Source organism: Zeugodacus cucurbitae, chromosome 3 (genome assembly GCF_028554725.1).
Source record: "Zeugodacus cucurbitae isolate PBARC_wt_2022May chromosome 3, idZeuCucr1.2, whole genome shotgun sequence".
NCBI lineage: Eukaryota > Metazoa > Arthropoda > Insecta > Diptera > Tephritidae > Zeugodacus > Zeugodacus cucurbitae.
The window spans coordinates 67668199-67692538 of record NC_071668.1 but is presented as its reverse complement, the minus strand read 5'-3'; the positions used below and the strand labels follow the sequence as shown (position 1 = coordinate 67692538).

Below are 24340 nucleotides of genomic sequence, written 5' to 3'. Positions count from 1 at the left end.
GTTGATCACAGGATTTCCATGTAAATACAATAAAGTGGAAATTATGCGATTAAAGCGCTCACTGGCTCTTCTGAGCGTTGTTCTACTAAGCACTGGTGTCTAAAAATGTCATACCATTAAATTACATGCCTTCGTCTTGGGCTATAGTCGTAGAAGTTACCAAACTTTTATTAATTTTGATTTTTTTAAATATCACTAAATAAAATTTTGTACAATTGCTTGAAAATTTTGTCAATATTACATTCAATGCCAAATTATGTAAAAAAATCGTAGTTAAAAAAAAATCATCGTTTTTGCTCGTGAGCAATTCTTACACACTCAGTTCGGCCATCCGAATGCATTCGTTGTCATCGTCTACCTTAATTATATGCACCCACTTGAAACTTCGTTATCACTCAATCCGTTGCTACTGCCAAGCGCTAAAAATTTTGTCATCAATTTGAATTAGTTCCTTTCCTCATTACTTCATTTAATTTTTTTTTTATTTTAAATCAGTATCGTATCTATTCGTGCGCGTTCGTGGTTTATTTTCGCTTCAGTTACATGTTCCTGTTTTGTACCGTTTGACTTGGTTTTGTGCTCATTCATATTACATTGAATTTTTTTTTGGTTATATATTTTAAATTTTATTGTCACTTCTTGAAGATCAGCTGTTCCACTTCATAAAGCAGCTACCAGCACTTTGTCGTATTTTGCAGACATTGATAGCCAGCAATCTGTTTACTTATTTACCTTGCTTCAGGCGCGTCGTCGTATCTCATGATGTGACCCAAAACGTTGCGCTCTCAATTGCACGCGAAAGCGTCGATTCGGATCGGGACGCAGATCTTCGTGACGATCCTCAATGACGGGTGCAAGTGCGGCCGCTGCCGCAATATCAATGCCAGCTGCATCTTCCTCATCGTCGGCGTCGTCATCCTCATTCGGACTATCGTAATCATCCATGGCGGCATCTTGCGCCTCCACTGAGGCATTCGACATGGATATGGTCTCCGCATCACGTGCCATAGCGCTTGCCAGCAGCCGTTGACGTCGCTCCTCCATCAAACGGTGACGCTCCTTGTGTATGTAATCACGTTTATTCGGCAAACCGGCTACATTGTTGGCCGTGAGCGCCGAACGCACCACATTCATGTCTGTGGCCTCCATCCTGCATTTATAGAAGCGTCAATATTAAAGTGTAGATAAACTTAATTCTTAACTCTTTCAACTTACCACTCGTCCGTCTCGGCCACATAGCATTCTGTATGTGAAATTGTGGATACGCCATTGAAACCGCCAATGGCGAAAATCATATCATCTATTATTTCAAGTCCGAAATTGCTACGCGAATGATTCATTTCGCGTATGAACGACCATGTTTGTGTATCGGGATCATAACGTTCGCCTGTTGAGAGACGCGCAGTGCCATTAAAGCCGCCAATAACATAGAGTTGACCACGAAATGCGACACAAGATACACCCGAGCGACGATGATTCATATTTGGTATACGTGTCCAGATATTGGAGCCGGGATCGTAATATTCAGCGCTGTCCAAGCACTCTTGCCCATTGAAGCCACCTAAATAAGAGAGAATGGGAGACATTTCTTTATAGATGAGATCTGAATTTTCGTTAAGTGACAATGATTGAATGTAAGTAGGAAGTTGCAGACTTCGAAGTCAGTTAGAAGCAAGCTGTATTAAATCTAAGGTCTGCAGGGAACCCTCAATCCTCGATTTCAAAGGGTTCCGGGGCGGTTGTATAATTTGCCGAGATAATAGTCTTTCAGGGAACACAGTCGGTCACGGCGATATGAATAATAACATTCTTAAGCTTCGTTTTAATATTCTAAACTGACAAATACTGTGATAAAAGTGAAATTCGAAATGTTTCCAGTCGATGAAATCGAAATACAAAACTGGTCACAAAAAACAAAAATTTACCAAATCCTCACATAACCTAAAAAATTGAATTTATCACACGCTTTAATTTTACAACCCTCCTTCATTCCTTTCCCTTTCTTTTACACTTTTTTTACACCATTTCTCAAAGTCATAAAAATAAAATAAAAATGCAAATTTCGTCTTAAAATAAACCTTGTAAGAAGAAGCATGACTATTTTGGAATGCGTCACTTAAGCTACAAACCCCCGCGCTGATAATTTCACTCACCCGTTGCATAAATTTTCCCCTTTAACGTGCACGCGCTGGCGTCAGATCTTTGCATATTCATAGGCGTTATAACGGTCCACTGATTCGTTTTCGGATTATAACGCTCGACTGTATTCAAACGATTATGACCATCATAGCCGCCGATTGCGTAGATAAGACCGTTAAGTTCAGCGACGCTAACATAGCAGCGACGACAATGCATTGGTGCAATCTAAATGGGATAAACCAGTGTAAAAGTTAATAGAAAATAAATTTAAGTAATGTTTTGTAAAAATTAAATGTCTAGCAACAAGGTCAAGCGGTGGTGTGACCCAGATTTTCTATAATCTAAATAGTCTTAAATTAGTTTTTTGGATTGACTTTACTACTAACGGAGTTCGCGTTAAATAAAGATTGGAGGAGGGGTTGGTGTTGTTGTTGTTGTAGCGGCATACAATTTTGAATATATAATGTTGAGAATTGTTGCCGATTTGACAGTCCTTGGCCGGATAAAACTCCGCGTCAGTTCCGGTTACCGGTAGAAGCGACTGTCGTGGCAACGGATAGGGGTTCTTTTGTTGGGTCACGACGTTATCACAGAACCTTGCGCTCTTTACACCATATACAAATATAGAAAAGTAAAAGTATTTCTCTCGTTTATGACGTCATAAGTTAAAGTTTGACCTTTGTGTCAAAAAATATTTAAAAAGTAACGGTACAAAACTGTTATCTCTGTTGCTTTCATAAATTAATGTTTGACCTTTGTGTCAAAAAATATTTAAAAAGTAACGGTACAAAACTGTTATCTCTGTTGCTTTCATAAATTAAAGTTTGACCTTTGTGTCAAAAAATATTTAAAAAGTAACGGTACAGAACTGTTATAACCTTGGTGATACTTTCTGACCTTTGTGTCAAAAAATATTTAAAAAGTAACGGTACATAACTGTTATAATCTCTGTTGCTATCATTTTCACTGATCTGCTTTTATTAAAAAAAAACACTATTTTCAAGCTTTCATTCAAGTGCATTTGACTCACCTCCTTCCAATTCTTGCGCACCGCATCAAAGACACGACATGTATTGAAATATTCGACCCCATCATAACCACCAATCGAATAGATTTTATAACCGATAACAGCGGTGCCATGATAAGCACGTGGTCCGGCTGGATCTTCAGCCGGTATATTCACCCAACGATCAGCACGCGTGTCATAGGTTTCGATGCAACCCTTCGATGTGCCGCCACTCCAGCCGCCAATGGCAAAGATTACCTCATGCGGCAGACGTGGCATGGCTAATGGTGGTGTGGTGAGCTTTTTGGAAAATGGCATACGAAATGGCACATATAAATTAGAGCTGAACGGGAGGAAAGAGAGAGGAAGGATAGAGATAATTGGTAAATACCTCGCCCGATGATGGATTCATTATATCCAAATCATACATAAATTTAAATGTCTCAACAATCAATGGTTTCGCATCGTCACACTGCAGCACATACGGATGTTCCTTCACCTCGTCCATGAAACACTGTCCGGGAGAAAGCGATTAGCGCGGGTTTGTGTGAAGAACATATGTGTGTATGTGAGTTACATACCTTTGGTGTCATCAAACCCAAGCGTACACCCTGCATCAGTTGCGCCACATATTGTTTGCGATTTTCTGGGTCGTGATCGATCCATTTAATGCACAGCTTCCATACATGGTCCTCCTCGCGTGTATTGAGCTCATCGTCGCTAATTATGTCGTAGAAATCCTTTAAGCCCATTTCGAGTATGTCCTTATTTTTAGCGGCAACCTCAATGAAATAGCGCAGCAGATAGTTGCGCGCTTTCGCATACAAATCATCGAGAAAACGAAATCTGCCAAAGCATACACGCACACACATACATACGAGCAATGAGTAAAATGGTGTAAGCAAAGGAATGCGAATGACGTAGCGCGTTGACAGTGAATTGCGGCGATTGGTTGGTAAAAGCAAATGCAAACAAATTAGTTAATAATGAAATCTGTTCAATATTTGGTCTAATAGTAAGCAAGCACACAGGTGTAAATATACAACTATGTACACGGCTGTTATGTAAGTACATATGTAAGGCACCACTGTAATTAAAAGTATGTCAAGTGCTTTAAGTACCGATTACTTTTACTTTCAGTCAATGCGTGACATACAAACACACACATATACGTGAGAGTTCTCACACCCACCTGGCGAATCCCATTATGCTGACACAATTCTCGGCCGTCAACATCGTGGCAAGATGTTGTTTACACAGCGTCACCAATCCAATCATACCCACATAATCGGCCGATATGAGCAACTCATGTACGTTTTCCGTATTGATGGTGCACTTGCGCAGGTAGGCGTACTGTATTAACTGCTCCATAATGGCACCGCTCATGCCCGGTATGTGCACGGAACGATTCTCATCACTTTTCGATGGCGATATAGTGGAATTGAAACCGGTGAACTGTGCCCTTGGAAATGGAGGAGCGAAAAATGTAAATGTGCAATTAGAGCTGAGAAATTAGTGTACACAAGTTGTGTTAGTTTTGAAGAAAGAGTTACTTCCCGACCGATATTCATGGTCGTTAGATGAGGGCCGGGACATCCGTGAGTAACGAAAATTCACCATTCGAAACTCACCTAAAATACGAACTGCATGCACTCATAATGGCGCGATGCACATTGAACGATGCATCGGATACCGAAACCACGGCATCACAAAGTAAATTGTTGCGTCGCAATTCGTTGAGCGTGTTGAGCGCATGATCGCTCATGGTGGCGTTGAGTGAACGCTTTGGTGCGCTCAAAGTTAATGGATCGTCTGCATCGTCATCGTCCATTTCATGATCGATTTCGGGCATTACAACACCCTCATCGTGTATATGTTGATTATTATTGTTGTTGTTGTTGCCAAAAAAATTATCACGTGCGCGATTTAAAAGATTCGCCATTATTATTTTTACTATATTCCACTAAGGGCGCTAGCTAACGGACGCTTGACGTGTGAGCGGAACCAAGACAGGAAGGTGAAATACCGATTTGTACCGCCGCAAGTGATTTGTACGGAAACGTAATGGCAATGGATTAGCGGTACGCGCATGTGCAGTAAATGTGAGACTCAGCGAACTTTGGCGACGTAAGCTTTTTTGCGTAGCGCGTGATTGAGAGCGGAAGGAAACGCGCACGTCTTCGTGTAACGTTCAGCTCTAACTGTGTTTGTGCCTGCGGCGGTTGTACGGCAAATTTGTATTGATGTGTGGTAGCTCCCGTACTATTTCGGGGTGTTTATGCGTTGCATGCAGTGCAGTGCGTTGCAATGATTTATGAGCTTGAAATTTTGAAAAATATTCGCAATGACTTTCAAATAATCTTAAGATTTTTTTTTTGTACAAACTGTTTAGAAACTTTTATTTTGTCACTTTGTTTTTGTTTTCGTTTAACTTTTCTTCTTGTTCGTTCGCTACTCTGGTTGAATTAGGCCGATGATTTCTTTATTTAAATGGATTGGTGGAGTTCTCAAGTCGATTGCAGTTGAAATTTTAAAAAAGTTTAACTTCCGTTCAAGTTAAACGGATGCGTTATGGACTAAATTAGGCAATGTATTGAAAAAAATTAATAAATAATTCTCCGAAAGAAAGGAAAATATTGACGACAAAAACTAATCAAGTATATCTATACTAAATTGAAACAAAAAACTGAAAAGACTCGATGTGAAAGACAGGCATGTATGTTTTATAGGTTATGCAAAGTGAAATGGAATTTTTGAAAATTATGATTTTAATACATGACTAACAGGAAAATATGAAGAAGTTTCGCAAGTTGCTTTCGAGTGTCAAATTTTAAGTTAGATTCTGTAGTTCTTATTTTATATGATTTATAAATTATTATGTGTTTATTCATCGCTGATTACAACACTCTGTATTTCCAAAAGGTGCTATAGTATGTATAAATTTTAGTCTAAAACTTTTATGATCCATTAATTTAAAGTATTTATCTCTTATCTTCTATGGAGTTTGATTCGGTTTGCGTGAAAACACGCTTTCAGACATTTCCCAATATTAGAGTTATGTATAAGATCGAGGTATGATATTTTCGATGACACTGCTGTATGATATAAAAGGGTTTTCAATAAGAGCAATGAAATTCTTTATTCCTATGAAAGTACATCCCATGCAATTATGTATGGAACTCGATTTCTTTTGTATCGCCACCAAGGGCACGGTTGCATTAGTCCAGTCGCTGCACTTTTCGACGGTTTACAACCATAAATCGTCCGATTCTGCTGCAATATCACGTTCGATATTCGTACGAAGTTCATCAATCGTCGCTAGCTTTTTGGCATAGACCCTATACTTGGTGTAGTTCCACAGGAAATAGCCTAACGGCGGCAAATCGCACGACTGATGCGAAAAATTGACTGGACCATTTCGTGACGAAGCCATTCAACCGGAAATGAGACGATCATAAATTGGACGTAGCGCTCTAAAAGTTGAGTCCACTAACTCCGAATTTCGGTAGAAAATTTTAATAATTTCCTTGTTGGATCGTATATCTTTCCATGATGAAATGGCAAACTTTCTTCTTGACTGGCAGAGACACCGCTTACGCGGTTATAACCGAATCCACAACAGCGCGCCACGCATCTCTCCTTTTGGCAGTTTGGCGCCAATTGATAATACCAAGTGAAAACAGGTCCTTCTCCACCTGGTCCTTCCATGTTGTTGTTGTTGTTGTAGCGGCATAAAACATTCCCCAAATAATTTTGAGGAATGCTGCCGATTTGACAGTCCTTGGCCGGATAAAAATCCGGATCCATTCCGGTTACGTAGAACCGACTGTCGTGGGAACGGGTCCTTCCATCGGAGTGTAGGCCTCTCTCTTCTTCGGACAACATGACCTAGCCAGCGTAACCGCTGTCTTTTCATGCGCTGGACTATGTCTATGTCGTCGAATAACACACACAGCTCATTATTCTATTTTCTTCGGTTTTCGCCGTTGCCAATGTTTAAGGGGCCATAAAATGGCAAACCTTACTGAAGAGAAATGTCAAAAGAGCGAAAAACTACGGTGTTGTTTGCCGTCCTTATCGGTCTACTTTTGTAGCGTCCCTATGGAAAAACCCTTTAGATCCAATTATAAATCCAACTGTGGTCGAGATGAGAAAAATCACCAAATTATATTCATGTAAAAGTATAACTCTCAAAATGACCGCGTCACCTCTGAAGTACTTTCTTTATATAGGCTTTATACTACGAAGATTGTCTAAAGTCTTGTGGACCTTGAGGACTTATGCTTCAATAAGGGACAGCCGATTCCTGTTAGACATCCAGTAGTGGAAGCATTCCTCTCGGAGGTTGGTTTTGCATGCCATGATTTGATCGACAATGAATTGAAAAAGTTAGACTATGTTCTTAAGAATTCGAGTGTCAGTCTTAAAGAGTGAAATTATGTACATCAAAACATTAAAATAACTAAAAGAAAATTAATATGAAAACTGAGCACAACAGTTTTAATGGCAAACTCATTTGAATCCAACTGAATAATTTTACCGTTAAACAAAATTATTTATATGTAACCAAATAATATCCAGTACACTATTTATATGTAAACACTCATATACGTAACCGATTTTAGAATTTAATCTCTTTGAGGTTATGCGCAAACTCCACTTCAGCGTTCATTCGCCGTTATGTGCCACCAACGGAACATTTCATTGACTAAATAAAAGCGCCTAACATTGATGGACGCATACACAGTATTCATTAAACAACCGCTCCGTACAGTTTGAACGACGTTATAGTTAACGGTAATCGGTAGTAGCATTTTCGTTTTATTTTCAATATGCTACTCTGGCGTTTGGGTTTATTATTAGTACTCAGCATAATTGTTGTTTCCACAAATCAGTCTTGGCTAAAACCGGGCTGCCACAAAGTGGGTAACACACGCATAATATCCATACCCGAGTGTGTGGAGTTTCGTATTACCACCAACGCCTGTCGGGGTTTCTGCGAATCGTACGCTGTGCCATCGATACCGTTCAGTCAAGCGATACCGGGTATATTCAAGCCGGTCAAACCGGTCGTGTCGGTCGGTCAATGCTGTAACATAATGGCGGCGGAGGAAGTGAGTGTGACACAACTGTCAAAGTGGTTTTGAAGTGTAAAATAATGCCGTTTTTCAATTTCAGGTGCAAAAACGTGTACTTTGCATGGGCGGCATGCGTAATATAACGTTTAAATCGGCCGTTTCTTGTTCCTGTTATCATTGTAAGAAGAATTAGCGTGCTATCGAAGAAATTGAAGATATTTGGAGAAATTTTCGTGACACACCTGTGCTGCGAAAGTTTATTATGTGATCTTTAATACTATGCCTGATGAAACAGTTTTTAAAATGCTCTGAGTTGCGCCTCGTACATACCTATAAAATATATTTTTCAAATTTTGTCCATTATTATTGTTGCATCCAAAATATGTAGAAAATAAAACATTTAGAAAAGCATGAGTTCTTTGACCGTTTGGTTATTCGTCTTGAACTATGCTACAATTTTTTATAAATGCTGTGTCTTTAAATCCGGATTCTTTTTTAATATTAGCGAAATATTTTATGACATCATAGCAACAACAACATATCGAGTGATTGAACCGTTAGCTGAGAAAAGTGTTTCAACGTTTTTTTTTTTCAACGGGTATTCCCGCCATTAATAGCAGGCCTTGGTCTCAAATTACAGCTGAAATGGATTTTACTGATGTATTCTAATCCGTTGGGCTTCCTTGAGGTCTTTTTAGCGACTAGTAAGCTTTATTCGCAAGGTACCAGTGGATCCATATGCCTCGAGAATGAATGTTTGCTAACCCGCTTATGCTCTTAACTTACGAGTTCGCAGTGTGTCTGTTTTTGGGGTTTTCAAAGGAGAAGAACATGAAAGTTCCCCAATTAAGGCCGAATGGCTGGTTAGCCGTTACCTCGTACGACGAAAGTCGGACTCATGTCGGAGTTTAATCTGAAGGAGTTAGGATAGGATAAAAATAACTGGCCTTAGCGACAATTTTCGGAATGGATCCCACTTGGACAGCGTTGTGATGCCAAAAGACTCCTAGGTATGGATTGCCAAGATTATCCTTACTTAAGGAAGCGTTTGGAGCCTATCTCAAATTTTATGAGGGGTCGAATGTCAAATCCGGCAATTTCTCATGGTTCGCCTATGGCATGGCGAAATGTTCTAACCTCACTCTTGCGAACGCTGGACAGTGGAGCAGGAAATGACTTGGTGTTTCCTCTTCGCTTTCCTCCATAACAGTTTACGTCCGGCAGGATTCCCAATCTCATCGCATGTGTGTCTATTCCGCAGTGTGCGGAGCTTACTCCCACCATTGCGGCAAGTTTAACCTTTTTAAGTGCACGTAGTTTCGTTGACCCCTTGCGTTTCACTTTGTGCCAAACAGATAGGTTTTAGTTGTTAAACAGCGCTTACGAAGCTCGCGAGAGGTCCAGATACATTAGTAATTTTGGATCTGACTTATGTTTTGGATCATTGAACTTTTGTATGGCCCTATATTAGTATCATTACAATTTCAAGAAGCGTAACCGTCGCGTATTTGTGCGTTAATTTGAAGCTTTTACTAACCAAATACCATATTTAAAATAGATTTTAAAATTAATATAAATATAACAATTGCTTCTTTTTAACAAAAGTTCCATTGTGATTATTTTATTGAAATAAAAAAGTATAATAATAAATTTTTAGTAAACTTGAAGGCACTTAAATTCAGTATAACAAAATAACTGAGCGCGCCGAGTATACGCTCAAAACCAAATTGCTGTGATTACAGTTCACAATTTCGAAGCCGGTGCAGATCCTTGGCCTACCAATAATTTTTGCATTTCGAGCAATACTTCGCGCAGCACACACGTGAATGTATCCACATCGGTAGTATGATTGTTACGCCAACATGTGCATGCCAAAATCATATCATTCTCACGTGGATTATAACAGCAGGCATAACCATCGTCCACAGCCGGGCCGTAAGACATAAAACCCAAATTAGGTGTGGCCACTTGTGATGTCGACACGCGAAAGATTAAGCTCTTCACATAACCGGGTGACTTGAAGAATTCCGGCACTGGTTTCTTATTCTCAATGGCCATCAGTTTCAAGCCCAACAAATGCCGGTCAACACCTTTACCCTGCAACGCATTCGTTGTGTAAGCACGATGACTGTTAATAGCGGCACGCAACAGCTCGACACGTTTCTTATCATCGACGCATTCGTCCAGCATGGCTTTGGCAAACGCTACCGATTCGTTGGAGCACGAACGTATAGTCTCGGTGCGTCCATTTATGTAAATACGCAAATGTGCGGACTCATATTGCGCAGCGGGCACTTTATGTAGCCTAGAGTGTAATGAGAAGTGTGTACATGTTATAAATAGTATATTTGTGTAATTTAATGTAATATATATTTACTTGTAGTAGGCATATTGCAAGGCGATTTGTATGTAGCTGTCAGGGCTTAGTTTTTGCTGCTTCAGGAAACCTTTGCCGTAGTCTTGGAAATGCAAAACATTTACATGCAAATTCTCAGCCAATTCATTAACATTTTTCTTCGCTTTTTCAATATAACGGTTCAAAGTGTTGTTGCTTTTCAGCTTAAGCTTCGCGGCACATGGATAGTTATCACGGGCGCTGCCTTCATAGTGCTTATCATTGCATCTAGAAGAAGGGGAGAATATTACATGTTATTACTTTTTAAGATATTTTAACAAAAGTAGATTTTTTCGAAAAATTACCATTAGTTTATTTAAAAAAAAGGTAAAATTTTTTACGCAACTGTTTTAGATTTTAAATAAATCTGTTAAAAATGTTTTTTAAATCAAAAAAAATTGTATACGTACAAATTTTGCGATACATAATCAGTGATATTGGCAATTGGTTGCCCTTCAGCTGGTGAATGCTCATAACAAAAGCCACTTATACCATTGCGATTTAGTATCAACTGAAAAAAAAATGAAAATAAAAATTATTATTTCAAATTTAATGAAAAAAAGAAAAAATTATTAAAAAAAAAATAAAAATTTAATTATAAAAATAAAAATTTAATAAATTAAAATTAAAAATTTAATAAAAAAATAATAAAAATTAAAAAAAAAAAATTTAAATTATTATAAAACAACTCACTTGTATAGTTTTATCCATCCAACGATTGGCGCTATTTGCGTTAGATCCACCGCCATGTATTAGTTGGCCACTTAGCTCATTGAAAAACTGATCATCTTTAACGTCAAAACACTCATCCAGCGATACCGTAAATAAGGCACTTTGTATAGTTTTGACATGCTCCTTATTACCTTCGATTTTTATCAGTTCCTCATAAGCCTGCGCCCAATTATCACGATTATCCGTTGTTAATATGCCAAATTCGATGCCTTTTTTCTTTTCAGTGGCAATAATTTTTTTAATTTGCGCCAGCAACACATCGGTATGTAGTACCACGCCTTTATTGTTGTAGATTGGCAGTTTGTAAAACTGATAATTGAAATTGAAAAGAAAAATTAAAATTTAAATGTTTCAAAGTTCACTTTCATAAACTTACATGATTTTTATATAACACCACCACATGTGTCGACTTTGGATTGTATTCCAATGTGTCTTCTCCCTTTTGTGGTATACGGCAGGTACCGTAAACTTTGCTAAATTGCGAATTATCCAATTCATATTTACCCATCTTCACAATTGGCACTTGACCAGCATCAATAATTTGCTTGTAACGTGCCAAACTATATATCACTTTGACGGCATAATTTAAAAATTCATCTTCGTTTTCGAATTTTTGTCGTGGAAAAGACATGCCTGGACTGACGTAGACGGTGACTGGGTCACGATATTGTAGATAAGCTGTTTGCAACCAGCGGCGCGCTAACCAATTTGTTTCACATGCAGCGGCCTTCTCTAAGAGCGCTTGCAATTCAGCGCCTTCACCAGCTTGGAACTTTTTAATGGCTTCCTTCGTTTCGACCAACTCACAGGCGTTTAAAAGCGGTTCGACAGTTTTCAAGAACTTATCCAAAGTATCTTTCAGCGGAAATGCTGGATAACGTAGTAAATTTTGTTTCTGTGGACCATCAGTTGTGGCAATAAAACGTTTATCAAGCACATTTTGTTGAGCGGCAACGTTTGCGGTGGGTAAGCCTGCCTTCAACGACGTTTGTAGTGCGTTTTTGGTCTATATTTGGGGTAGTAAATAAAAATTGTTCAAAAACACAAAATTCAGTTTTCTGAGTTTACTTACCAAATTGAAGACGGCACGTCGTGTTACAAACTGCATTGCGTTACTTTGATCAGCGTTATTGTGTTGTTCAAAGTCTGTATAGCTTTGCAAGCTGAAAATAAATAATTTAAATTGCAAAATAATAAAAAGAAAACAATAATTATACATAAAACAATAACAATCAGTTGCAGTTTCTTTTGTATGTAATATATGTGTGTAAGTATTCAAATGTGTATTTACCTTTGCCCTTTGTGCATAATCACAGCTATATTATAAGATTATTGTGTTTAGATTAGCAAAACACTAAAATTAGTTAAAACAATTTTAATTCGTTTTAAGATAAGTAATGAAAGAGCTAACGCTTTTAATTAAACCAACGAACCACGTAGTCAAAATTTCGAAACTAGTTTATGACTGCAACTCAAACTGCTTCAAGTTGCTTTACCACTAGCAATACTTGTTGGCACACTGAGTATCAACAAGCAAACTTGTTAACATAACAATTTTTTATATTTGTTATTGCATTTTATCACCGATACTCCGGCTCTCGAAATGGTTTCACTTTTGTTATCATTAGCAAAGAAAAGAACACGTACATAAGGTGTTCCAGCAACTGTGTAAAAAATGCAACTGAACTTTTACCTTCACAAACGGACAACATTTTGCTATCAATTGTTTATTTTTTTTATTTTTTGTTATTGAACGGCGAACCAATCAACATTTGTACACTCTCTTAGCAACTTATTACAAAATATTTATCAATCAGCTGTTTGTATTATACCTGTTTTTAATTAATGCACTCCGCTTATGCTACACTTGCTGTTTAATCATTAGCTGAATTCGGTTGGTTTTGACTTACAGCAACGATTTATGCCAAATTTTTAATTTTTTTATATTCGTTTTCAATTTAGTCAATTTAAAATTTTTTTCTGTAATTTTCTCTGACTTATTTTCATTCTTTTTTTTTTTTTGAATGTTAGACACTTGTTGATATATAGGCGCGACATCTAGTGGTATTTCCATAATGAGTTGCCAAATTAGAGGTTTGCTGGTGTGTGCCTTAGCTAATAGTATTGTCAGAGAATGTAAAATATATTTTACATTCTCTGGTATTGTTTTGCCATTTGGTATGAAATATTGTGAGAATTTGAATATTAAGTTTAAAAATTTGATCAGATATCTTTAAATATATAACAAAATATACTAGCTGCGCTTAATATTTAAAATGCATAATATATAAAATTCATAGTGTTATAATAAATAGTTGCGCTTTTATGGGAATATATTTATATTTATATATTGCGAAAATAAATCGAAAATTAGTGTAGTCAACTACCGTTAATTTTATCAACTGCCGTTTTGCTTAGCGTCAAAGCGTGACAGTTCTGTTGACAGTTAAATTTTCACATTCGGCAGGATATTTACTTATTTCAGTTGACGAATCGCTATTTCCTTCTTCATTTATATATTATAATTAGTGAATTTAATTATACCATAACAATGTTGTGATAATATTGGAACACCCGTTTGAAATTATACAACTTTTAAGCCATCAAGGACTACTCACTGTGGCAGCAACTTGTTGAAAACTAAAGTAAGAGTTTCTTTAATTTTATTTTAAGAAATGCACCCAAGCTGTAGTTTGCCGCCATTTTATGCAATGCAGTAGAGTAGGAGAACGTATATATATGTATATTTAGATATTACACAATTTCAGTGCAAAAAGTAACAATAAGTAACCGAGTGTCTTTTTACCTTATGCTAATAGCTTTCATCTCCAGTTGAACGGAATTTTGTTATTTTTTCTTTTAAACGGTGTGTGCCACAAAATTTGCTTACCAAGGCGGTCTTAATCAATTTTTAGTAACACCTGGGTTCTTCAAACAGTAGCTAGTGACTAGTTGATAGGGCAGTCCGTTCTATGTAACCGAAACGGAACTGAACAAGTATTGTCAAACCGGCAGCTTTCCTCAAAATATTTGGTGAATATTTTATGCCGCTACAACAACTAAATATTGTTAATTAATGAAAAAAGACACGCATTCATTTCAAAGAATTTATTTATAATTATTTACATTTACCAACCATATTTCTAATATACATATATAATAATCTCTATTCATACCCTCAATTACAATTATTTTGTATTTTGTAAAAATGCTACAGAGGGATTTGCATATTAACTAAAATGCTTTACAAAAAGGCATTTGAGTATAAAAAATACACTTGTTTAATATGTTTTCGCTATATAACAATGAAGTTCTTTATAAATCACAATATTTGTAACCCAAATAAAACCACTACCTTAAAAATTGAAAACACTTTCAACACAGTGCGTGAACATTACTTTTTTTTAAATAAGTGAATGTGTAAAAGTATGTGTATGTAAATTCACACGTGTAAAATGAAATAGAAAAAAGAAGCATAATTAATAATATTACATGCTACATCCTACTACAAATCACAGCGCGAATATTGGTGACAAAAATTTGCCCACACAATTTGTTTACATTATATAGTTTTTTTTTTTTAAACATATTAAAAAGCACAAACGCACATACATACATATTTATAATAAAATGGAACTTCAAGTTTATTTGCATTTCGTGAATTTTCAAAACAATATAACGGCGATATGTATGCACGTATGTATGTAGCTAAATTCAACTAGCACGTAATTTTAATTTTTATAATTTATAAATACAATAGCTTGAATTTCAATGCAAAGAAGGCGTGTATAAAAATGAATAAATGTTTATAATATAGCTTATTTATATGGTTTTGGTTTATGCGCACCTCATGGAGGTGGTATTACTTAATATAAATTTTGTTATTTTTAATTTTTCAATTTGTGCAAATGCATTTAATCTTAAATAAATACATTTGTAGGCATACATATATGTACATATACATATATAATATATGCTACATTTGTATGCATGCATTGCTAATTATCACAGCTGATAACCAGTTTAAAGTCGACAAAATTTATCGAAATTAATTACTGTGTAAAAGCATTTGCATTACATTGGTACATGTAAAATTAAAATAAAATTAAGTAAAAAAAAAACAAATCGTGCTTTCTTTACATAAATACAAAATTACTAACTAAGACTATGAGGCGTTTTGGATAAAAAGCAATACTTTAACAATATAAAGGAGCCTTAAATGCGCCAAATAAACTAATAAACTACTATATACATATACAGTTATGTAGTGAATGAATAACCAAGGTACATTAAAATATAATGAACATAACCGTTAAAACCCGATGTGTGTTTATGTTTAATACGCGTTGAAATTATGCAAACTGTGTGCATACAGTTAGACTGTATATTTATGACTATTTGCTCGGCTATTGTTGCTATTGTTGTGTTGTTGTTGATCGATACTGTTGGCGCTGCTATTGTTAGTTGTCGTCTGTTTAACTGCTTGCTTAGCATCTATACTAAGCGCAGTATTCGCTTGTGTTTGTTTAATTGCAATATTATCGGCATTAATTGTAGACTGTAATGAAAAAATAATTCAAAAATAAATATAATTAATATATTTTATATATATTGCGGCTATTTAAATAAGGATTTATGATGAATATGTTGTTTTGATGTGATGTGATGTGATGAATGAGTTTTAATGGTAGAGTAAAGCTGTTCAGCATAAGTAACTGATCATAAATAGAATATAAGTAACTAATTAGAAACACGTATGTAAAAAATAAATATATATGTACGCACGTGTAGCTAACTAGTTTAAATTTGCTTACTTTTCAATGGAAAAATTTATGTAAATTTTTTTAAAACGCTTGTAATAAGCCAAGTGTGAGCGGGTGTTACTATTAAAAACATACTGTATAACTACAACAGGTTCAATAATCTCTTATTGTCTACAAAATGTTGTTGGGCAAGTCTACGCTTAGCTCAATCTCAATAAATATGTTAATTAATTTCAGCATCTTCCATTTCAATAAATCAAGAAAGTTAAAATCACGCTCAAAGAGTTTCATTCAAAACTCAAATTATTTGTTTGATGTTTGACGTAAGAATTAAGTTGTAAACAAAATTAAATAACAACACTTTAGTCAAGCTGTTATTGAGGCAGGTAATGTTGATGTTAATCGTTACGAAAAAAAATGGTGAAAACAACATTATTACGGCAATTGTGTGAATAAGTGTGAGACATATAATAAATATAAAATAATAAAAAAATAATAAAAATGTGTTTAAAAAAATTGTGCTAATTTATGGCTGATGACGAGCAGTTTTAAACACGTACATATATATATATATATATATATGCATTAACTCAGTTAAAATAAATTATATGAGTAATACAAATTTTGTGTGAAAACGTGAATTGCAAATCTCGTGCATTGCATGCTTACATACACTTTTGGAAAAAAAATAATTAAAAATAAAAATAGCGAACAAATGTTTTGTGGAATTCTTATTTAAAAGTTTCAACTAATTTGAGAAATATTAATAAAAAACGAGTATATATATATTTATATTATAAGAATTAACAAACAAATTTTTTTTTGCATTTATCTTTTTTAATATTTAAATTTCTATTTTTCTTTGCTATCAAAATCAAAAATCACAAAAATTATTTAATCATTTTCTCTTAATATTATTAATTTTTCTGTAATATGTATGTATATATGCACAAATATCACTTTACACCCAGACTGCTTGTCGCCAACATAAACAAAACACATGCAAACGCATATTTCCGACTAATTTCCGCACGTGGTTTGCCTTGATTAGCTAAAATGATCGATTTGCCATTGACATTGAGCTTAATTGCAGGCTAACTACACGGTGTAGACTCGTTAGAGGCTTAGAAGAAACAACTAAGAAATTTTTTTAAACAAAATTAAATGTCATAATTATTATGCAATTGAGAAGAAAAATAGTGTGTCAGGGTAAAATGCAAAAAAAAACTAATAATTTCTGGAAAAATTACAGTTTTTTTCTTAATTCTATAACGCTATTGTTGTAATATGACGTTTAGTTAGAAATAATAATTTATGATGCTTATGAACGAGTTGTATGCTTGATAAATATATATTTTTTTATTTTTTTCTCCAAAACTCACCTCATTCACTGTTGTCTCCACCTCAAATTCACCACTTTGTCTGCGCTCCACTGAGCAAGTGCATGTGGATGTGTTATGACTGCATAATGATGACAATGCCGATGAGTTACTCTCCACATCATCATCATCACCACTCTCAGAACCCGATAACGCCGGCTCCAATTCCAAAGCAAATGAACCCTGACGCTGTTGTGTTGCGGCCATTTCTTTGTATAACAAATCTACACCGGCTTCCATATCCATATCATCATGACGTGTGATTACATTATCCTCAAGCGTTTGCTGATTTTTTTCATGCTTATGCAGTAGCTTCATTTCACATGGCTTGTAGACATCATTGCAGTGCACATTGGTGACACCGCGTAGTATATTCACTTTACTGTATTTACCATCGGAAATGTTATTCATTTGCGGTAAATTCGACATGCGTAACGTGGCGCGTGTAACGGCATACAGTAGCAGTGCAATGCCCAGCAAGAGGCTACCCCAGTAACCGAGTATATCGAGGTAGGGCAGTATGTTGAGGTAGAAATTGAAGCGTGTGTCTAGTGATTCGGGCAGTTCGGGCATCATCTATTAAAGTATAAAATAAAAAACATTTTAGTTGTTGGTTATATTAAAAATATATTAAAAAAAACTTACAATATCGAACCACAGCATCGGCACGGTCAAGTGACTGAAACGGCTGACTTGTCTGAAGGTGCTCAAATCATCGAAATGCATGTTGATTTGTACTTTGGCGGAGATGGAGAGTGGCAAGCCGGATTCCTAGTGAAGTGAAAAATAAACGAAATTATTAATTAAAAGTTGTACAATACTATATTTGCTTAAACGCAAATACTAGTTACTAGTTTGTGGGCAATAAGTAATTCAATTTAATTGCCTCAATAGGCGTCTTATAATGACTTTGAAATGCTTTGATTTCATATATTATTCTTTTTTATTTGCACAAAATTTACATATTAATTGTCGGCGTACTGTGTTTCAATAATTTTTCAAACATTTTCAATACAAACAACAATTGTTTTTGAAAATTTAAATACAATAACAACTAGTTGCGCAGCAAAACGAAAAATAAACATCAATAGTACGCGTTTAAATGTTAACTTTCGCGCATCCTTGTTGCGCTGTTTAAATTGCAAACTTTTTTATTTGAAGAGGACGTCCTTAGTGACGCCTGCCAGCAGCGCACCAAATTCGCATTAGTGACAAAATTTCAATGGTGGCACACAACTTTTTATGACATTGACACAATTTTCAAAAAATGCAATGCGCAAATAACTGAGATTTTTTAGTGACACATATCAGTTTGTGTGCTACTATGTAGCGCTATTTATTACAGCTGCGTTTAACTATGTAACTATTTTGCTAGTTTTTTTTCATATGCTTGTGTACATGTGTGTATAATTTCAAAATTACATCAATAATATGATTGATTCGTTGTTGGCGTTCGTTTAGTAATTAAAAGTTTACATCATACACAGTTTATTATTTAATAGCATTTATGTATGTGTTTACTTGGTCTTATAATTGCTAGTATCGGGGACAGGTAATAAACTATTAAAGGTATAGTCAATGTATAATTGTAGGGAATAATTAAAAATTCTAAATTCTAGAACTAACAGAACTCTCACGAACTGGTTAAATCATGTAATAATTATCAGAATATTAATATGCAAACGATTCTTATCATATTAAAATAATTTTTTTTTAATTAATGTTTAATATTTTGTTAAAAAATACATTCAGCAATAAATTCTTTATTATTTACATGTCATAAATTTATAAAGTGCTGCCAAATTGCACAAAATTTTGGTAAATATTTGAAATTTTATATTATCGATTTTTCTGTAAAAATTTAGATTTCAATTTATAAGTTTCTTTATATTTAACTGAATACATTCTGTATTTTTTAGCTTTAAATTATTAAAACATTAATATTTTTGTACAAATTTAACAAAAAAAAATTGATCGGTGCACTCACAAAATTGCATACTTATCGATAATCGATAATAAGTGTCACACCAAGTTCATTAATAATTGTTTATTTTAAAATTCGAAATTATTGAAATATATAAAATTGTGTTGCTTATAACATTTTTTGGTAGTTTTATAATAAATAAATAAAGAATATCACGCCTGTGTTAAATTCTGTGGTTTATTTATGAAACAAATGTTGTGCGTGGGATAGTGGAAGTTTATTTATACTCTTTTTGCATAGGAGTGATCAAAGTTCTATAAAAGGAAGTAGTGAATGGTCTCGGAAAAAACTATGTAAAATTAAATTTACCGGTGTGGAATATATATGTATAACATATTATGAACAATGCATTTTTCTTTTATAGAGATTGTGACCAAATATTACCAAGTGAAACTTTTTTGTCATGAATTTGAAAGGTTATGTTCTTTTGTAGTCCCTCAACGGTCATGCTCGTTAAAGAATATATGTATGTAAGTAATGAAAAACGTTAATTAATTATAAAAATAAATCGCAGACGTTAAGCTTCTTAAAATCATAAGTAATTTTTCATTTAACACGTTTTATAGGCGGCAACAAGCATGTCATAAACTTATAAGATTTGCAAAACAAGTTTGAGACCAATTAAATTTTAGTTTTCTGTAAAATAGTAAGTGTTTAAAATGCAATCGTTGCTCAAAAGTGTCTATGTAAATAAATGTTTAACTATGCACTGATTGCCATGGTCAACGGCTTTAAATGCTATATGCTAGCGTTTAGTACGAAACTCTAGTAGCTGGGATTAAACTAACAGCTTTCTAAATAAAAAATAAACTTATTTTTCATGAAGAAAAAAAAAACAGTTCCGACAGCTAAAATATCCGATTTCCTGTTGATGCTTTTAATTTAATTATTGTGTGCATAGCAGCAGCTGATATGCTCTGTTGGCTAATAAAGTTGTAATGCCATAAATAAACAAGCGTGAAATGAGCATAAACATGTTTAAATATATTATGTTGTTAACACTATTTAATATATAATGTGTAAACAAGTTGAAATATCAGTTATTACTTTATATGTTTAACGAAAGTGGTAAACAGCAGAATTAGTGCACTATCTTTTTTCTAAACACACGGGGCGTTCCAACTACTATTTAGAGTAATTAAGTTCTCGAACAATGAGAATAATTAAAATAATTTAAAGATAGCTGCATATTAGCGCCGTTCACTTGTAGCTATGTATGTGCATGTGTGCATCAATTTAATTGGCAGTGTGACAGCTAACTAAACCACACTTTGATTTATGTGTTTACTTTAGATTTATTGAACGCTTTTATACATATGGGATAGTGTAAAAAACCCTTTTAACAATTCATTTATTTAATGCAATCGATAATATTATTTAATTAATTGCTGCATAAATGAGTGCAATTATTTTGTGTATGACGTCGTGCATTGTTGGATATTATATAATTCAGAACGTAGATGTAATAACGAGTAAGAAATTAGAAACAATTGAATGTGTTGTTGTTTTTTTCAATATTAGTAATTTTAATTTATAATGCAGAATAATTGAATTTTTCCATTTTTAAGTGTAATAAACTGCTTAATTGACATTTCTAGAATGCTCTTGCTGCTGCTATTGTTTATGAAAAAGTGACGCTAGGGCTGTGATGAAAAATATGTGAGAATATATAATTTTATAATTCACTTGTGTGTGTAAAATGGAAAATTTTGAAATTATTAACTATTAAATTAATATAATTTAAATTTTAAATTCAAAAAATATAATAAAAAATAACTGTTTTTAAATTGCCACAAACTCATTGCTAAATTCAACCATTAGCTACTTACCGGTTGTACAACAAATGCGGAGGAGTATTTCTGTTCATCTGGTTGCACGCCGGTAATGTTGTCAAGTAGACCAGCGTCACCATGCATAAAATGTGGATAACTTAGAGAGATGGGGAAGCCGTAATAGCAATCGGTCACGTCGATTAGACCTTGTGGTTGACATTTACCTGTTGCAAATGAAATGTAAAACGTGAACGTTACAACAATGCGTATAAAATGCAAATGTTAAGACATAAATAAATTAATTAAATTACAATGTAAATATATAACATAAAATAATAGAGGTTTAGACTAAGATTATATGCCTGCAGCCGGCAACGCCCAACTGCACAATGCATATAATGCACGATTAACTGTTACTAATTAATTAAATAAATTATTTGAAATTTGTAATAAATTTTACCACCATATAAGAGCATAACCACTTGAAATGACCTTGCACCAATGCTAAAACAACAATAGCAAATCTCAACACCATCAGTTGTCATGGCTAATTGCTTGATTATATTGCATTATTAACGCTCTTTATACGCTATTTAAACAAGCTGCCAGTAAAAACCGTTATTAGCACGCCCATCGCGTGTGGTAAATTCAAAAAGCTCATGCTTTATGCTTAGCTTCTGTGTGCGCGTAGTAAAAATATCAACAAAAAATAAAAAAACAAAATTGCACATAAACAACAAAAAGCAAAAACAAAATCAAAACAAAAGCGCGTCATATTCAGCGCACTTCAAAATACAAACGGAAAATTTCACGTGCTGACTTTTATAGTCACGACTTTAGTGTCACCGGCGCACACCTGACACGGTGTATAACTGAACGCGTTAAACATGCTACCAGCACGCCTGTCACATTGTATAAATTTATATGTAAGACAGTTAAGTGTTATTATTATTATTTTTTTTATATTTTTACTGCTTTATGGTGTACATAAAAACAAATGTGTGTAAATATGGTTTGTAATTGCGTGCCACGTCATAGTGTCCATATCTGTAATTTCGTTTGCTTTCCGCGTGAATTTTTTCCAACGGTATTTTTCCAATTACAATTTCATATGACGTAGGACACTTGCACCTAAGGTTTATTGAGCAAGTAATAGTGCTTTTATTTAATGTTTTTTATTTAGTTAATAACTATTTAAATGCGAATTTGCGTTTTGATTGCAGTTTTTTCCTTAGAATTTCTTTAGGTAATTATTTATTAAGCTGCAATTGTGGTTGTGAATACGTTTTCTTATTAATTAAAGTGTAAAAATCAAGTGAATACCTTGAAATGCATCAATCAGCACGTGTGTGACATGTATGGTATAATTTATAAAAATTATAAGAAATATTTTTTTTTTTATAAAAAAGAGCATATTGAAGTAGAAAACATAGGAAGAGTCTAAAAAGAATTATTAAAGTCTTTATTAATAAAGGAATGATTTTTATAACTTTAATAACTTTTTTTTTAATTCGAAAATAGTAATCTAAAATTATTAATTTACGAGTTAACTATATACTAAATATTAACAATTAAAAATAATTCAAGCACAAATTAAATTTTATTTTTTTATATTGTATGTATACTATTATTAAAAAATGGAATTTTTAGTGTAATATATTATATAATTATGCATGTGCAAGTGAATAAATATTAAAGAAAGATTTCAATCACTCATCAATCACGATTTTTAGCACTATTAGCTGTTGCATGGCAAATAATAACCTATATTTATGATCATCAGTGATAACAATTAAATAAAAAAAAAAAGTTATCGTATTTCGAGTTATTAAATTTGAAAATTGTGTTTAAATAAAAATAATTAAAAATTTGTAAAATTTCATTACACAAAACAGCTCAAAATTTCAAACAATTTAAATTAAAGTTGATAAAATTAAAAAAAAAATAACTAAATTAACGAAATATTGAAAAATTAATTAATTACATTTTTTTAATGTTTCTTAATACAAATAAAATAAATTTGGATTTAGAAAATCATCATGAACTATCAGCATGCAATTTTATGGAATTTAAATAAGAATTAAAATACATTGATTTATTTGTAATAAATAAAAATAAAAAAAAAATATTAAAAAATCGAAATGTGAATAATTAAACAAATTTATTTAGTTAAACATATTTGTAAATAAAAATTAAATAAAAATAAAATTTATTGAAAAAAAAAATTATTTCAATAAAATACATTAAATAATGGTCTTTAAAAAATTTATTAAAACAAATAAAAAATATTGAAAATAAATAAAAAGAAATAATTAAACAAATTTATTTAGTTAAACATATTTATTAATATAAATTAAATTTGACAAAAAAAAATTATTGAAAAAAATTATTTCAATAAAATACATTGAATAGTGATCTTTAAAAAATTAAATAAAACATATTACTAATAAAAAAAAAAATAAAAAATATTTAAAATAAATAAAAAGAAATAATTGAACAAATTTATTTAGTTTAACATGATTTTTATTATAAATTGTAATTTGAAATTGTAAAAAAATATTCTTATAGAAGGTTTATTTCAAAATTTTCAAAATCTCTGGAATGCACTGTGTACTAATACGTACATACACATGTATTTTTATATTGCACGTGATGGTGCCAGTAATATTTCCAAGTGCATACACCTCTTTATGGCCAACACATTACTGATTTTCCAACTACTTTTCCGCATGCAATTAGCTATTATCACCATAATGATATGGACTGTAGCGTACATTCCCCAGTTGTAGTGCTGACTCATTTCAATTGATATATGATTGCCACCATGCAATTGCAATTGTTTCTTAGAATTCTAATAACTACCATGTCATATCAAACGCAATTAAAGCAAGTAGGAATAATAAAAAACAACAACAACAACAAATATTACAAAAAGTACAAATCGCAATATTAACTAAATTACTTTATATTATTGCCTGGGCATATCAAATTGACAATGTGGTGTTTATTGCACGCGGAATGCACTCAACAATTAATTACCACAATTAAATATACCGGTGATTACTAGCTAACTATTGAACTTTCTTGTTTCT

General features: G+C 33.5%; 4 protein-coding genes across 9 annotated transcripts in view; 1 reads left to right on the top strand and 3 right to left on the bottom strand.

Moving 5' to 3' along the window:
• Positions 1 to 134: 134 nt before the first annotated feature.
• LOC105212443 (kelch-like protein 10) lies at positions 135 to 5087 on the bottom strand. 2 transcript variants are annotated; one of them, XM_011184419.3, is made up of 8 exons: positions 4777 to 5087; positions 4338 to 4607; positions 3727 to 3991; positions 3537 to 3659; positions 3170 to 3445; positions 2154 to 2364; positions 1216 to 1561; positions 135 to 1150 (listed from the first exon to the last, which is right to left on the bottom strand). In XM_011184419.3, exons 1-8 carry the CDS (start codon positions 5085 to 5087, stop codon positions 739 to 741), a joined length of 2214 nt encoding a protein of 737 aa, XP_011182721.2. In that variant the 3' UTR covers positions 135 to 738. The 2 variants fall into 2 exon arrangements, with proteins under 2 accessions (XP_011182721.2, XP_011182719.2); XM_011184417.3 differs by having other exon boundaries at positions 3170 to 3488; positions 3574 to 3659.
• A 766-nt stretch (positions 5088 to 5853) lies between these two features.
• On the top strand, positions 5854 to 9234 carry LOC105212444 (thyrostimulin alpha-2 subunit). The gene is made up of 2 exons (XM_011184420.3): positions 5854 to 8259; positions 8324 to 9234. The coding sequence occupies exons 1-2, from the start codon at positions 7978 to 7980 to the stop codon at positions 8414 to 8416; spliced, it is 375 nt and encodes a 124-aa protein (XP_011182722.1). The 5' UTR covers positions 5854 to 7977; the 3' UTR covers positions 8417 to 9234.
• A 578-nt stretch (positions 9235 to 9812) lies between these two features.
• Positions 9813 to 13378, bottom strand: Crat_1 (carnitine O-acetyltransferase). Of its 2 annotated transcripts, none has more exons than XM_011184422.3 (7): positions 13183 to 13378; positions 12423 to 12513; positions 11727 to 12356; positions 11312 to 11659; positions 11029 to 11129; positions 10601 to 10846; positions 9813 to 10528 (listed from the first exon to the last, which is right to left on the bottom strand). In XM_011184422.3, the coding sequence occupies exons 2-7, from the start codon at positions 12456 to 12458 to the stop codon at positions 9967 to 9969; spliced, it is 1923 nt and encodes a 640-aa protein (XP_011182724.2). In that variant the 5' UTR covers positions 12459 to 12513; positions 13183 to 13378; the 3' UTR covers positions 9813 to 9966. The 2 variants fall into 2 exon arrangements, with proteins under 2 accessions (XP_011182724.2, XP_011182723.2); XM_011184421.3 differs by lacking the exon at positions 13183 to 13378 and adding an exon at positions 12642 to 13039.
• Positions 13379 to 15241: 1863 nt separating this feature from the next.
• LOC105212447 (scavenger receptor class B member 1) overlaps positions 15242 to 24340 on the bottom strand; it is a 76595-nt gene continuing 67496 nt past the window's right edge. For all 4 annotated transcript variants that reach the window (XM_054227596.1, XM_054227595.1, XM_054227594.1 and 1 more), the window contains 4 exons: positions 21306 to 21472; positions 18138 to 18263; positions 17496 to 18068; positions 15242 to 15908 (listed from right to left, as the gene is read on the bottom strand). In XM_054227596.1, coding sequence (XP_054083571.1) covers positions 15726 to 15908; positions 17496 to 18068; positions 18138 to 18263; positions 21306 to 21472 — 1049 coding nt within the window. In that variant the 3' untranslated portion in view covers positions 15242 to 15725. The remainder of the gene's footprint in view (positions 15909 to 17495; positions 18069 to 18137; positions 18264 to 21305; positions 21473 to 24340) is intronic.